This window comes from Aptenodytes forsteri, unplaced genomic scaffold, assembly GCF_000699145.1.
Source record: "Aptenodytes forsteri isolate BGI_AS27 unplaced genomic scaffold, ASM69914v1 Scaffold278, whole genome shotgun sequence".
Taxonomy (NCBI): Eukaryota; Metazoa; Chordata; class Aves; order Sphenisciformes; family Spheniscidae; genus Aptenodytes; species Aptenodytes forsteri.
Window position 1 is genome coordinate 1,209,191 of NW_008795907.1, and position 14,287 is coordinate 1,223,477.

Genomic DNA, 14,287 nt, shown 5'->3' on the forward strand with positions numbered 1-14,287 from the left:
ATGCAGCTTATCAGAAGGGTGCCACTGAAGGGCTGATGGAGTGCGATCAGCCTCCTGATTGCAGGCACTTCTCATTTCACACTTCCCAAGTCTGATCAGACAGAAGGTTCTTGGCTATTATTAGAAGTCTAAAACCTGATGAGTCAGAGCTCCTAGTTAAACGGACGTTTGTAAACTACGTTAAGCCCCAGCAATAATTAATATGTTTTTTGAGCTACATTTTGACTTCAGGCACAGCTAACAAGCTTCATTCTTAGCCTAGAGGAAAGAATGGACATAATTTGGTATGTGGATACAATTTTCCCATATAGAAATCAGACAAGCAAGGAAATAACACTCCTAATGGCTAATGGGAGTGGTTCTGGTTTGTGATTTTGATTTTACAAATCAATTTTCTAATACTAGAAACTAGCAGAGTGTAGAGACACAGGATGGAAGTCTGGAAGAGACCTCCTGAAATATTACATATAGCTCGTTGACATCACAGGCAACTTTACTTACAAATTTCTTCAGCCAGGTCTTGCAAATGCTTGAGAACTTTTGTCCGCATCTTCCTCTTGGGAGGCTGCTCCCAAAACTCATAACTCTGATAGTTAAAAAGCTTGTTTTCCCTCTTTTTATTTCTATGCTAGTTTTATTCTCAGAGCTCTCTCCACAGTTAAGGAGAAGGCTAAATACATTTATATACAATAATCATATTCTCCCAGTCTTCTTTGTGCTAGGAAAAGCAAGCCATGGTCTTTCAGAGAAGACTCTTCATTTTTTCTGGTCATTTTATTAACCCTCTGCAAAAGTTATCCCACTTAAAGCTCCTCCTTTCCACGAATGGAGAAATAGTGTTGTAAGCAATGTAGAACAGACTTATTTGTGAGAGCACAAGAGGCAACGCTTGCCAGGTCTAGCATCATGCCTTTGTATCTCAGTGTGGCAGAGACATGGTGTGTTCATTTCCCAGCCACTTACCCTTGCAGACAATCATGCCTTCTAGTCTAGTGCATTATTGCGATTATTACAAAAAATAAGTGCAGCTCCCACTGGTGATATCACCACCATCCATCTAATATGTGCACGCACGGCATGCATGCATGTCTAGAGATGTTGCGGCCCACGTTTTTCTTACAAGGGGCCACATCACAAGAACTGGTGGCACTGTCATTCTGAGTAGCTTGTTGGCACTCTCAGCAACCCTCTGCCACTCTTGTATCAAACAGCCACTGTCCCAAAATGAACTATTTTTAAGGGTCAAAGATCTTTTGTAAGCGACTCCTGCATACTTTTCACCAATAATTATGATGTTTATCTTACATTTTTATTACAATTGTTTACCTTTTTCTTTTTTTTTTTTTACTTTAAGAAGATGCAGAAAGCCTTAATATAACACGACAGGTTTTTTAGCCATATGTTCTATTTTCAGACTACATGTTGTACTGCAATTTAAAAAGCAGATTTTATTTTTGGAAAAGACTACACTAAGCTAACTGTCTAAAGGTGAAATTCATGCCTGTGGCAGGGACTAACCCAAGGTATATGTCTAAGTTAGGCACACTAGATATCAGGTCAGAAAGATCTTCCTTGGTGCCTCACATAATACCAAAAAGTTACAGTCCAACACCAAGATAAGACATCAAGGAGAGGTGTCTGCTTGCTTCCTTGACCCGACTGACTTACTGAATTCAAATCAAATTGTGTAATTCTCTTTAAACAGCTGTTGTGCTTGGGTAAAACAGATTATTGACTAGAATAAGTCTTATTTTATTTGTGCTCACTTTACATCATTCAGAATTAATACTTTTTGGGTGACAGTTTACCCAAACTGTTATTATGAAGCTTTTGCTAATAGTGATAAGATTCTGTGGGTGCACATTCTTGTTGCTTCTTCACAGTGTAATCAGTAAATATGAGAACATATGTAGCTTGTGTAATTCAATTCAATGAATATTAAGCTGGTCATGGTGCTAGCACTCTTCTAGAAATATACTCACCTTTAATAAGCAGTTGAAAAACAGAAACCATAAACATCAAAAATAGAAGCATTAATCTTGCAGTATAACAAGGTGAATCTCCAAAAACCATCTTAGATTCCTGCTGAAATAATTCTATTACATTTGTAATCAACTGAGAGAGAAATAATTGCTTTTAGCTTCTCTACTGCGGAGTATGGATCTGCAGTGGACCATACGGGAAGTCAGAAAGAAACAGCCAGATTAGAGGAAGGACACGGAGCGGAAATGAAAAGTATTCGAAGATAAACGAAAGTGTGTCTCCTTAAGTATCTAGTGTGTCATCTGGCAATAAAAATACAAGGAAGAGTCAATCTGCATAAACCAGGAGAACAAAAAGTAATCACAGGTAAAGACAGACTTACGCAAATACAAAGCCTCAAGGACAGAGGATTGGAAAGTGTATGTGGAGAAGTTAGGGCTATAAAATTAGGAGGAAAAGTTACATATAGAAAACAAAGGAATGGTTGCAGGAGACTTCAGCAGAAACCGTAAGAAGCTAAATCCATTGTGGAAATACAGAAGGTGTTTCAGAAAGGAGTAATTTAGTGATTTAATGGGAAAAAACCAAACCAAAACAAATAAAAACACCAATTACATCAGCTATTTGGCTTGAAAAAGATGGATAAAGTCAGAAAGCAAGTCCTAACCTTCCCGAAAGACACACAGCTTGTACTGAAGATGCTCAGAAACACAGTAGGAGAGTTGGTCAAATAATTAAAGTATTTTGAACAAAAGAATTTTAGAACGAAGCAGAATATGAACAACAACACATAAAACACATTAGAAGTAGGTATGTCATTCCCCCCACAACGTATAGTGATCCTAAGAAATCCTTAGGTCACTGTGTTCCTACTGCTGGGTCTTGAGAGCCTGTTCTCCCAGGCCTCCGCCATTCCTCCTGAGGAGGTGAGGAACAGCCACGGGGCAATGGGGGCTGCTGTCGTAGTTGACCACTTTTGTCTCCATGCTTGTGGACCCCAGGACAAGTGGGGCTGGGGCAGAGGGCTAGGAGCAGGGGGTGGCAGCTGCTTCAACATTTGGATGAGAGTTTAAGTACTCAGAATTGCACTCATCATTCGAGTGTGTATTCTGCATCATCTTTGCAAGATAACCTCAACCAGAAACTTGTGATATTTATCCGAAAGATGGCTCACTGGGGAGCTGCAATATAATGAACAAATACAGAAGGAGAGATGCGCACATAGTTACAGGTTAGAATAACCCTGGCATGGTTATTCTAGGCATGGGCCATTTCAACTATGGAAGTGCTTCCAGGCAACCTGAGAAACTTGGTGGTAAAACCAACCAAAAGAAACTTAAAAAAAAAAAAAAAAAATCAGAAAGGGAAAAAGAACTTCCAAAATGCTGTGTACAGCTCAAGTGGAGATACACTAGGGCAGAGGAGGAGAGGAGGCTGTCAGTCCCCACTTTGTGGGTGCACACAGTCTGAGACTCGCGCTCCGCATGTTTCCATGTGCTTGAAGAGAGCCTGCCCCCTTCAATTTATATATATATGTATACCAGGAGCATTGGCATAGACAAGAGATACAAATGTCAGTGTAAGTAAATGCGAGGTACTTAGGCTAGAGAGAAAAACATAAAACAAAGGAATCTACCAATATTAGTCCAATTCCCTAGTTGGAAAAGGTCTAGTCGGGAGATACGTGAATAAAATTCTAAAACCATTGTCAGTCCTTAACCATGCTGCATAAATTATGTATAGCTGTTCAGTTAAATTATTCTAATATTGTACCAGTGATTTGTAAAGCAAGATGTGTTATGCAAAGGTTATTGTAAGGATCTGAATAAATACAGCAGAAGGAAACCTTCTGGTGGTGTTAGTTGCTCCAGAGGGTTATATGTCTCTTTTCTTTAGCTAAAAAAAGGATTTAAGAGTTGAGTGGTACTACCTCCTTGAGTTGTACTACTTTCTGAAGAAACTAGAAGGGGATAACTTATCCGGCCTTTTGGATTTCTCTGAAGTAGAGACAAAGGAAGAACAAATCAAAGAAAATGTCTGACAAAATTGAAGACAAATAAGTTAATTTTGCTTATTTATGCTGTAATATATGAACACTAGATAAATGTGAAAAGAAACAAAAGCAACTGCCAAATGCTTTTAAAAAGGAGCTAAGAGCAAATGTGGAGGCAAATTAACCATAAATGTTATCTCAGAGGAGAGGACCCACTTGGAATAAGCATATATATGGCAGTTATGTCTAAAATTTGTTACGTTGCTATTGTTTTGTGAAATGACAGAACATCTGCTCAGTCACAAGGCACCAGTAAAATGCAGCTTTATGCCTAAAGCAATATGTCAGTCCCTAACAAAAAATGTATATAATAGGCTAAAAACAAAGGCACGTTGTCTTTTTCAGTTGTAGTCATTTCTGACCTAATAATGGTTTAGAAAGGATTTTTTATTTCTGTTTTTGAAAAAAATGAATGGAAGGATTGAGTCATGTGTGACTTTTCAAGATTAGGCTTTGTACATTATTTGTGCATAGGCTGGCAAAATGCTTTATCTCTGCAAATCATATTTATGTCACTAAAGTACTTTTTAAAAGGCAACTGCTTGTAAGTACCTTGAGAAAAGATCATGCTTAGCTTACAATTTCTAAATGCAGTATATAATCAGCCATTTTTTGATCACTGTGAAAACACCAGCAACTAAGATACATGTGCTCACATGATGAGTGGACAGAAGTCAGATTTCACCTCAAAGCTGTCTTTTCAGAGAGGAAAAGCATTCACACTGAAATCCGTCATATAGAAAACTAATTAACAAATCCCTCAGGAAACAATTATTGTATGGGATTCGTCTCTGAATATTCCAAGCACACAACTTTTAAGTGGCTTTATTCAAAAAGTGCATTCTCTTAGATTTTCATTATTGTGTTCACTGACCTGAAAAGCCTGAAACTGTGGTGCAAAATATAATTTTAAAACCTATTTTCTGATGAGATTAGTTTATTATCCTACAGCTTGGAGTCATCCCCTCAGATATACATGCATATATGACCCCTCAGAAAATAGACTAATCAATGAAATGGATTGAAACTGGCACTTTTATCAAATAGTTTTCATGGAGCTAAACAGTTATTATTTAATTAATGTGTGGAAGTATTCAATTGGAACATGTCTTCTTAAAAAAACATGAGAATAAATTTATATACTAACTCATCTGTGGTCAGAGTGAGAATTAGGGTTAGACTCATCATAGAAAGCTCAGGGGTTGTGTGTCACAATACTCTTTGAAGCCTCTGAAGTTTGAAAGACTCTTATGTGACCGGGAATGCATGTGCTACATCATCAAGTATTAATAGAGGAGAAAGACACAACCATTCTCATATGACTTCTTTCTTCTCTGTAAAACCATACATCAGCAGAACTTTTTTAATGTCACTTAAGGTTGGCACCTTTGCTGCAATAAATAAAATGCATGAGGATAGTCATCTGTATCTGACTCAGAGCTGAATAGTAATATGTGATTTTTACCTTTCAGCTGAATCAGATACAGATACTAAAGCTTTCCCACAGAAAGACTGTATAGTTTCTCAAAAACCCTTTAGATGTTTATGAACCTGATCCAAAGCCTATTGCAGTTGGGAAAATTCCTGATTTGTGTCAGTTTTCAGTTGGGCTGTACTAATCTTATTTATCTATTTATATAACCTTTTAATGAATAAAAAAAATTGTCTTTCAGATGTGGAAAAAATTTGAAGACTTAATTTTTAAGCTGTTAAGATTCCACTATTTTCTGGAATCTTAGGCAGCAGGTATCTTCTGCTTTGTGAAGGTAAAGGTATAAGCTCCAGTGCTCAGCGTGAAATCCATTGCAATTGTTTAACCAAAACATCAATTCTCAGCATCAAGACACTGCACTCCCAGGCTGGAACTGTTGTGCAGCGTTGCCAGAGATGGCTGGATGGCATTATGCATCAGCAGGCGGAGTATAAGTCAGCAAAATAAGGCTTGTTTAAGAGTGGGTTTTAAGCAATAATAGAAATGCCATGACTGACTCCAATCTCTGATCTTCATTGTTAAATATGGGCAAGGGACTCTGATTCTCTCTACAGCCATCTGTGAGGAAGCAGAAAATTTTAGTGTTTGGTGGCAGCAGCTAGGATAGTAGTTCAGGCTTTTTAACAGATCATGGCTGTCTCTGAAGATGCCTTGAACCTTCATATGACCTCCAGCTCCTCTGTTGGAGACCTCTCAGTCCCCTAGTCACAACGCATTATGGGCGTTCTCTGTCCACCCCCATCTTCTGGACCTAGCAGAGCTTAATAAAAAGTGAAGGTTAATGTCTTTCATTATGATCTTCTTCTAAAGCTCCACCATCCTAGTCCATTCTGGTGCAGTCTGTGCTATTTCAGTGCAGTCTCAGGCCTTTGAGAAAGGTTTCTATGATTCTATGAAAAAAAGGAGATGGAGAAATGCTGGCGTACGCTTTGCTATCGCACTAAAACAGTGATCTCACTAAAGTCATGTGGCGGTGGCCAAAGGACAAGTGCTCCTTCAAAATTTGGAAAAGAGAAGGGTGCTAGATCACAAGTCACTACGCAATGGTGACATTGCCTTCTCAACAGGGCTGCATGGTGTGGGTGGAGCTCCTCACTAAAGTGGCTACGCTATTTCATCTCCTGGAATGGGTTTATTTATAGATAAACCATTATCTCTGCACAAAGTTGGGCTCTGGTCCATCGTTCTAGGTGAATGGTAGCCACAGACGGAAAAGTCATTGGAAGAGGTTGGGAAAGGGTATACAAGGTGAAGAGGGTTGGTAGATCGCACCTGAGTTGACCTTAAGTGGTAATGTTGAGCTTGTAAATAAGGGTTCTGTGTAATCTGATGGCCCTTTCTACTGGCAAGCCAAGAAAGAGCTGGGTATGCCTTCATTAATATGGGCAGGAGATGCAGATCTGGCCTACAGCTAATGTCTTTTTGTAGTGACGGCACTAAGAACCCAGAAGTCTGTAAAATGCTGCAGTGCACCATGTTGAAAAGCTGAGCTTGTTTCTTGGTCTTTTTCCAAGAAAGTGGTACACATTTGGTTCAAGTATTTACTTGTTTTGAGCAGAGGTCAGGATTGAGCCACGGGCACTGAATGAAATAAAATTTTTGAAAAGAAGGAGTACCTTAACAGGCAGTAAACATTTCTGCCTTGACTGGCAAACAATCATTAAAAGCCTTTATTAAATTTTGCGTCCATTCTGTTCACCACTTAGCCATTTCTTTTCATTCTGAAGGATTATAACTAAGAATGAATGAGTCTTCTCTAATATGGTCAGGACACAATAAATCTGTGAAAGAACTGACTTATCTTAATCCCTCATAGGCAATTTTTTCCAATTGTTTAACAAAATGTTGTTTTGTATTGCCATGACATCAGTCTTTATGCCTGTGAATAATGAGGCTCAACATTAAGCAACTTGTTTATAAAAAACAGTCATGCAGTAACAATTAGAGAGTGTTTAATGCGCTTCCCCACTAGAGTCCATACCCTCTCTTCCCACTTACTGATCTTCCCACTGCAGTGTGAAGTTATTTGTGTCTTCAGAATGAGCAAACAGATCTTTTCAGTGAAAGGGTGAAAAATTTCCTGAGTTCTGCCATATAGAAGTTGGCATCTGTTGTTCCGTAGAACAGGATCTCTGCTGCACTGATCCAAGCATTTGTCAGCCCCGGAGTGGAGGATGGCAGCTCACAGTATCTGAAGAAGAAGGAGACTATCACACAAAGCTTCCCACTACAGAGAAATTGTGGCATCCATCATCATCCTTTCAACCCAGTTAATACAGTTGTATTAGGCCTCTTCTCCAGTTCCTCCCCCAGCTCCCAGCCCACCTCCTTTTCAGTGTGAAATGTGTTTGAATCTTCAAAGTAGCTACATTTCAAAATACATTTCGCTCATTACCAAGAATAATTACAGTCCTCTGGAATAAAGCAGATCACAAAGCCTGAAATGGATCTGCAATACTTTGGGGGGAAGATACTTGTGATGAAGGGTATTGGATAGATCCAGAATCTGACCAACTTTGAGAAGCATTGCAAAGTCTTTCCATTTGGTTAAAATATTTCCACATAACAGGAATAATAGGTCCTAATCATACCTTGTCATACCATACAAACAAAGCTAACATGAACAAGGTTTTTGTAACTCTGAAAAGGAGACAAACAAGGTGCTGCCTTTCAAAACAATGTTCATATGCGTTGTAGGTTGAGTTTCAGCTACATGAAGGAAGTGATCAGAAATACTGGAATGGCTCTTTCCATCCCTAAAAACAAAACCAACACCCCCAATGTAATTTTCCAACAAGATTCAGAAAAGAAATTGGTAGTCACTCACAAAATGGGGGTGATAGGTATGGGGGAATGGAAACTCGATAGTAACCAGGGCAACTTAACCAGGTTGTGAAAAAATCCACTCCGAGTCAGGGTATTTCCCTGTCACTGGGCTGTAGGGGAAGCTGAGCTGTTGGGGCTTTTCTCTGCAGAAGCTCTCCCACCTTCTCTAATACCCTGAAGCGTCCTTTGCACTAGCAACAACAAATACAAGCTGTTGAGGAGGGTGGCTACCAAGGAACGTGAAGCACCTTAGTTCTGAAATGTTGTACAAAAATGGCACAGCTCCAACAGGAGACGTGCCATGTAGCTCAGCGAGTAGGTGCTACTCTCAGGTGTGGGGGACAGGTTCAAGTTTCTCCTCAATCATTCTTCCTTGACGAATGCCTTATAACAGAACGTATTAGTCTAAGCCAGTTACTTAATTTCTTCCCAAATAGTGCTGCTCTTGTTGTTCCCTGGATAGGCTGGGTTTAGATGCACTGAAAATGAAACGGTATTTTTCATTTTTTGGAACTACCAGTGAACTGAAAAATCATTTATTCCCACAGCACTAATAGTAGGCAACTGCTCATGGTGACAGAAGGAGAAAGACTTATCTAAAGGTCAAAAAGATGAGTTTAGGGAGTAAATATGTTGCTATAGCAAGTGTGACCTAGTATGATACATTTAGATTTATTTTAGAAAAGGCTTTCTTATTCTATACTTAGTCCAAGAAATGTATTTCAAATGAAATTTAATGAACAACTTGCAGTTGGTACAAGCATCTTAAATGACACCATCTTAAAAATCATATCCAGGGACCAAGGTTTCCAAGTGACCAAGCCCATAATGAAAAGTAGCAAATACCCTCAACTCCTCAAAGGGTTGAGAAGTATATTGTGGTCTTCAATTGTAAAGTAAGTACTCAGACAGCTGGCAGATTGTACCATCATTAACCAGTGATCTCCAAACTGAGGTTTGCAAGAGGAAAAGCTGCAGGACCAGAACTCCCTATGATGATACTGGTAGATGTGGTGTTTTCAATTAAAAGTTTGATGATAAGTGTCCCTGGTCATCTGTGGTGGAGAAAATTTGATGGTATAGTCTGTTACTCCAAAATATTTGGAGGTCACTGCCAGAAAAAACCTCCAACTTGAGGACCAGTTCTTGAAAGTGAGTAAGAAAGTGCTTGTTGCTTTATAAACCCAGCTTGGTCACCAGAGGTAGGAACTGTGTAAGTATTCTGACTATTGTTGGTTTTTCGCTTCTTCTATTTTAGCTGGATGCTGAGAAGGCAAAATTAAAACTGGAAAGATGGGCTTCCCGAGATGCTGGCAGTGGGGGTGGAAGAAGTGAAGAGATGGAGTCAAGTGGGGATTGTGATGATGAGGATGGCTGTCAAGGATCCGGTGACAGGATTCACACAGCAGGTAAATACAGTTTCTATGGGCACATACAGAACTTAGAAATTCGTAAATGTCAGAATTTGGTGGACAGAGCTAGGACTTGCACTGCTTGAATTACCGTCAAAATCCTACTAAATTCAAAGGATTCGAATCTTAATCTGTGAAGAGCTGCAGTAAAAATAGAATGATACAGACAGTAACCCAATATAATTTAACACTTGGTGTGCAGATAAAAGACTTAAATTTAGAGTGAATAATATCTGCAATGAAATCGAGATCACAGAAATACTGGAAGAGCCTTCCTAGATAATGTGGGCTCTTCAAATAAATAGAAAATTAATGTCCTTACAGACTGTGCTAATTAACATAAATATTTATTGGTTGCATAATGATATTGAAGGATGATCCAAACAGAGTTGGCTTCTGAAAGTATATATTCTTGAAAAAACACATGAAGTATTTTTTTTTTAGTGGTGAGCTGCTGGTTAAATATAATTTCTTGATAGTTTCAGATATGCATTCTGCAATATTTATCCATGAAATTACTCGGATAATATGTCATCAAATGTAGAATCAGCATCAGAATCTAACTTAACTTCCACCAAAATACCGGCAATTTAATATGTAGTTAAGTCCTTACTACAGTAAGTCAATAAGGAATAAGATGTTTCCTTCTAAATACTTGATATTATTGGTTTATCTTTTCTGGAAGTTCTGATTCATTTCAGCTCATCAAAATGTAACTGTTTTACTTACCATAGTGTGTGTGAATATAATTTGGTTTGGATGTGCAAGTATATGAAATACAGGTATAATAGTGTTGAAAAATAATGCTTATTAAGATGGCTGGAACTCAGGTAAGTTTTAAACTGCTGCTTCATTCAGCTGAAATAAACAAGTGCCTCTTCGTTGTCCCTTTTCCACTAAGTGGAGAGTGCGAAAAGGTATCCCATATTCAAGTAAGACTTGCAAACAAGCTGTGATTAGTCTGTAGTCAAGACTTCAGTTGTTCCTATTATGAATATTTGTTCAGGAAAACTGAGCTTAAACATATATTTCAAAATGTGTGCAAAATGTTAGATTTAGTTTGCAGTACCAGGTTATAAATACCTGAAATCTAATTTGTGTTGACAAGCTGTATGATCAAGATACATGAGGTATTATAACATAGGGACAGTATTTTTAAAAATTACTAAACAATTGCGACTAACAGATCAAGTAAAGATTTTCACCATCTACTCACCAATGTTTTTGAACAGAAGAACTTTGATACAATGTTATTTTAAAACTATTTGCTTAACTTTTTTATTGTTTATTGTATTATATACATAAGCAAAGAAAAGACTGCTAGATCTTTTGGGCCCTGGGGATTTGTGAGGGTAAATACTTTAATATGCTTTCCTCTCTATATGGAATAATACAAACAAAAGCCAGGTGCTAACTACTCTTCAATGAACAATTAAACTATTAATACACTGTTTTGGGAGGATGTGTATGCATGCTGACATGAACAATGGCAGATTTCAGGTGTTCAAAAATCAAAACTTGAATACTTTCAAGACTTCACTTACAGCTGGCTTTAATAATGGAAAACTACTTAATGCTACTTTTTTCCCCTTTTTTTTCAATCTATTTAATTAAAATATTTTATGCTGATATCATCCTAGATTTAAAAGAATTATATTTATATAACTAGCTGTTTCAGAATTTAGTAGGGTTTATATCCAGTCAAAAAGGTAATTACACTTAATTTTAGAAAATGGTCTTGATTCGCAACAGTAAGAATAAGTATTTCATTGTGTGACAATAGCAATGCTGTTTCATAATTAGCTTTAAAATATTGTACTGTACACAAGCCACTAGCACTAAATCTGTTTTGCATATCTGGATACAATTAAGAGGTAAAATGGAGTAATCTCATTATAGAGCTTCTTTGCTTTAATAGAATGTTAAAGAAATAAACAAATGTCAGATTTCCTTTTGCTGCATGTCTGTAAGAAGGGGTTTCTAATTGTACAGCCTGCGAGTGTGTTATATTTCCTAAACTTAAAACCTGTCAAGTACATCTGACCATTGTTTTGTCGAAGTGGAACATGACAACATTGACTATTCCTTGCTTGCTTGAAGTACACAGTGAATTGAGACATGAATTGAAGCTAAAGCGAAATCCCAAATAAAACCCTGATTTGAAGCTTAGTAAAGCCAGTGGGAATATTCTTACTGACTATGGCAGGTTTGGATGAGACATAAATGATAGCTATAAAATGGCACCGATTTAATCAGTGCATTTTGCAGTGTGCAGTCATACAGTAGAACAAAAGGAATAAAAAAGGAATAAAAGCCTTTCAAAACATGGACTTTCTGGCAGAGCAGTCATGCTTTTAACAACAGGTCCATGGAAAAGAGAAAAGAAAAGAAAGGATTTCAGTGTCAACCTCTAAAATGCTGAATTTAAAATGTAGTAAAAATGTACTACATCTGTCATTTATTTGAAACCTATATGAAAATGATATTTACAATTTATGTGTTGAGAGACCTGCTTTGAGCATTGAAAAAGACTCAGATTGCTTTTAAATAGTTTCTGAAAACCTTCTGAATGCTCATTCCTTTCCACCTCCCAGAAAAAAGAAATTACCTTTTCATTAACAATAAATTGCCAGGAGTTTCATCAATATCTAGGTTACCATCTTCAAAACATTTCTGGTCATAACTATTAAAAGATCCCCCTGGACACAGGGTGTGTTGCCATCTCCCCAGTTTGCTTTTCCAAATTGCGAACAGAAGGCCTGGCTCCTAGGTTTTAGATTTCAGTGTGTACCGGGTAGGTAAACACAGAAGTGGTTCTGTGCTTGTATATTCCAGCCAGGTCCATTGTACATATCCTTTTCCCCAATTTTTCTTTGGTTGGGGATTGCTGTCTGTATATTTCAGCTTATCTTGCAATCGATAGTAAAATCCTGTCCTTTTGTTGGTCACCTTCTAGCCTTTGAGAACCATTTCTGCATATCAGTTAATAATTTTATTTTATGTCTTCAATTAAGATACGTGGCAATCTATTATTTAGTGCTGTTTTTTTGTTTACTTTTGTTACAAATAAGTCTTTGCTCGCCAAATTCATTGTTATCTAAAAAGATCACCGCTTATTCCTTTAATCATAATGGGCTTAATTGTCTATTCTGTATCATGTGTGTTTATCCAAATGATTTCGTATGACCAATATAAACAAATTCTCAGGAAACCAGCGTTCTCTTAGGAAATTATGTATGGTAGAAGATACTTTAAAATGTCATATTCTCACAGGCCTTACCAATTACCACAAGTATCTCTTCTTGGGGAAAGCTGTGGAAACAGCACTGTTTCTCAAGCAGACCCATGTGTTATTTGTTGGCAAGTACCAACTGTTTAATGACAACATCTGTTAATCATCTTTGAACAAAGCTTTGTTAGGAGAGATTTAAGAAGAGGAAAGCAAGCCATATAAATCTTGAGCATGGATGGGGAAGTTGCTCTGTAATTTGCACTGCTTCAGTCCTGCAGGTTTCTAGGCAGAAGTACAAAGCAGCATCTTGGTTTGAACCTTGCTTAGCACTGCGTGATCACATAAGCATAGTCTTACATGAACTTCGATCACTGAATGAGTCCACTGATGTAAGTGCTTATTCTTAAACCCTTACTGGATCATGAAGGAAGGTGGTGCTGGTGTGGGGAAGAGCAGGGATTGCTCAGTGCCTTGCAGGATCAAGCCACAGGAATATTTACTAGGAGAGGGATTAGCATCCTGCCGTTCATGAAAAGACAGAACAGCAACAGATTCACATTGCGTCCTGCCTCTCCTCTGTTCAGAGAAAAGGAAAAATGTTTCAGTCTGTTCAGTGAAAAGTGGGAAGGAAGTTAGTGCAGGGGATTGCCCATTTCTAGCTGTGCTGCACAGCTGTATGTTGTGATGAGGCTGCACCCAAGCAGTGACAACCAACGTTAGATCTCCATTCAGGGAAATCATCAGGTGATTAGCCATTAAATAAAGTTTAGAGGAAACGTTTAGACCACAGGCAGGGACCTGAATTTAGTGCAAGCCCAAAGTCACCTATATAGAGCTCTAGGCTTTGTGGAAGTTGTGGAGCATTATATTGAAGAAAGCTTATGCTGACGCTACCTCTTGGCATGGGTCCATATGCACACCTGTCTGTGGATGGGAAGGACACAGGTATTCCTGGGCTTGCTCGCTAGCATGTATCACTGTACGTGTATCATGTATGAAGCTGTATGTTTTGCATAGCCAGTGTAAGACAGAAATTAATCCAAGCTTGTTTCTAGAGGAGCCTGATACAATATTGTGCAAAGTCATAGAGAATGTAGCTAGTGCTGGACTACAGCTGCCTTCTTGCTGGCAAGGCAGACAAAAGCACAGGTTAAGGAAAACATATATTTTAGCCTACTCTTGGGCCTTCCTCCACTGAACAGAATAGACAAAACCAAAATGTCTGGTGTACGTGAACTGCAGTCTTTGCACCAGATTCACCCATCTGTGGGTATAATCTATATATGGGT

The 14,287-nt window shown here is 38.2% G+C and overlaps 1 protein-coding gene across 1 annotated transcript in view; it reads left to right on the forward strand.

Annotated features, from left to right (window-relative positions):
* LOC103903132 (glypican-5) overlaps positions 1–14,287 on the forward strand; it is a 395,395-nt gene that overhangs the window by 284,766 nt on the left and 96,342 nt on the right. The window contains exon 8 of the mRNA XM_009284270.1: positions 9,613–9,763. Coding sequence (XP_009282545.1) covers positions 9,613–9,763 — 151 coding nt within the window. The remainder of the gene's footprint in view (positions 1–9,612; positions 9,764–14,287) is intronic.